At 34.1% G+C, this 2,085-nt stretch overlaps 2 protein-coding genes across 2 annotated transcripts in view; both read left to right on the top strand.

Moving 5' to 3' along the window:
- Window positions 1-97: 97 nt before the first annotated feature.
- Window positions 98-1,546, top strand: LOC105312540 (disheveled-associated activator of morphogenesis 1-A-like; the record flags this gene model as incomplete). The annotated part of the gene is made up of 9 exons (XM_011405273.1): window positions 98-175; window positions 232-326; window positions 372-449; window positions 696-753; window positions 799-889; window positions 934-1,040; window positions 1,099-1,212; window positions 1,269-1,372; window positions 1,471-1,546. Coding segments are annotated over 9 exons (801 nt in total), but the record flags the coding sequence as incomplete, so codon positions are not given.
- Window positions 1,547-1,617: 71 nt separating this feature from the next.
- The window catches only part of LOC100639356 (disheveled-associated activator of morphogenesis 2-like), a 5,669-nt gene continuing 5,201 nt past the window's right edge, over window positions 1,618-2,085 (top strand). Inside the window, exons 1-2 of the mRNA XM_019995735.1 lie at window positions 1,618-1,705; window positions 1,843-1,889. Coding sequence (XP_019851294.1) covers window positions 1,618-1,705; window positions 1,843-1,889 — 135 coding nt within the window. The remainder of the gene's footprint in view (window positions 1,706-1,842; window positions 1,890-2,085) is intronic.

Genomic DNA, 2,085 nt, shown 5'->3' on the forward strand with positions numbered 1-2,085 from the left:
TTAATAGCTTAATACCTTTATATTTATATCTTTGATTGATTGCCAAGTAACAAATTACTTATAACATTCTTTCCCTCTCTCTCTCTCTCTATTCCAGGATCATCAATCAGGAGTATTAGCTGATCCTATTCATCAGCCACAGATGTACGTTGAGGAAACACTTCACCTACTGGACGTGAGTTTACACAAGAATATATTTATATTTATTTATTCATTTATTTTATTCAATAGTTAATACAGAACATGTCATTAGTCGAAGCTGATATTGAAGAGAATCTTAAAGTAGCCAATGATCTAAAGACAGCTTTAAGAACCCAACCACTGAGGTAAGAGAATAGGAATGAGTATTTGATCCTTTTGTCTTCCTATAGTTTTGTATTGCAGTTCATTGATATGAATGGATTGGAGTATTTACTTGATTTCTTAAGATCAATGAATAATGATGTCAGGTACATTAACCAGTATTAATGCTGTGATGTTGTGTACTAAATATTTCAAATATTTGGTTTTGTGTGTACATTGAAGTCTATTTATGTCCTTCCAGTTGTGGCTTGTAATTATTGTTACATTCCAAAGTTCCAAACCTCTTCCTTAAACATCTCCCTCCCTTCCCTTCTCTCTCTCCCTCCTTCTCTCCTTTTTCTCTCCCTCTCTTTTCCTATCTCTCTCCTATCTTATCTCTCTCCCTATTACAGGCAGAGTCAACTTCATTATATCATTCTTGGTTCCATTAAAGCTCTCATGAATAATTCCGTAAGATAATATTATTATTTATTTATTTTAATTTATAAATCATAGGATGGCAGAGCTCACGTATTAGCACATCCGACTGGTATTACAGTAATAGCTCAAAGTCTTAAAACTAATAATAATAAAATTAAAATATTAAGTAAGTGATAATGGTACATATAATACTTGCTCTTCTTCCTCCAGCCCTTGAAATCCTTGGTGCCGTCTGTCTGGTGCCAGGAGGTCATAAGAAGGTACTCAATTCAATGGTCCACTTTCAACAGTTTGCCTGTGAGAGGACAAGATTCCAAGTAATAATTATTAATAATAATAATAATCTAATTAATATAATAATATTGTATAATACAGACAGTAGTGATGGATCTTGCTCGTAGTCTTGATGAAGATGATTCTGATTCAGCTGCTCTACAAGTTGCAGTATTGTCATTCCTTAATGCACTCATTAATTACAAAGCAGGAGAGGTATATCATATACTGTATAATGAACAGCTGGACTCACTCCCTCCCTTTATCTCTAGGAGAGTCTTGAGTTCCGTCTTCATTTAAGATACGAGTTTTTAATGTTAGGTATTCAACCAATCATAGCCAGACTGAGGTTCCTAGCCATACCACAGTTGATTAAGTAAGTGCATGTTCATGTACATTTGTACTTGTACTAAAGACATCTGCTACTATTTCCTGGTGGTATTTGAATTTGAATTTTAAAATTTGAACTTGTAGACATATTGAGATATTTGAATTTGTACGTATTGAAGATGAGAAAGAGTTCACAGCTCAACTGAACATTGTGAGTTAATTAACTAATAAAATAAACAATACTTACTTGCTTTAAAGATGGAGAGAGTTGACTACACCAATGTTATAAACATGGCCAGTCTCCTACAGAAGAAGACAGCTTACACTCCAGCCTATGTGAACCTGGTCTCACTGCTGTACCATTGTTTACTGCTACCAGGTACTGTTTGTTCAGTTTTTTAAGAGAATAAATTCTTAATTTTTGATAAATTACCACACATACACACACACACACAGTCAGTAGTGTATATACCTACTTCATATTTGTCATTCTTGTCATATTTTCATTGTATATAGTTGGTGATCCTAATTATGACAAGTATTGGAGACTGATAGACAGGATGGTACAGCAGGCAGTGATACAACAGGACCATGGAGTGGATCCAGACATGTCTCCTCTGAAGATTAATGTTCATAAACTTGTTATACAGTAAGTGAAAGACCTACTGAGTTACATTAAAAGAAAGAGAGAGAGGGGGTCTGTTAAACTACTATGTATTGTTTCTTTGGAGGTTATTGCATGAAGATGAACAAAGATTA

Source organism: Amphimedon queenslandica, unplaced genomic scaffold (assembly GCF_000090795.2).
Source record: "Amphimedon queenslandica unplaced genomic scaffold, v1.1 AMPQUscaffold_13434, whole genome shotgun sequence".
NCBI classification, from domain to species: Eukaryota; Metazoa; Porifera; class Demospongiae; order Haplosclerida; family Niphatidae; genus Amphimedon; species Amphimedon queenslandica.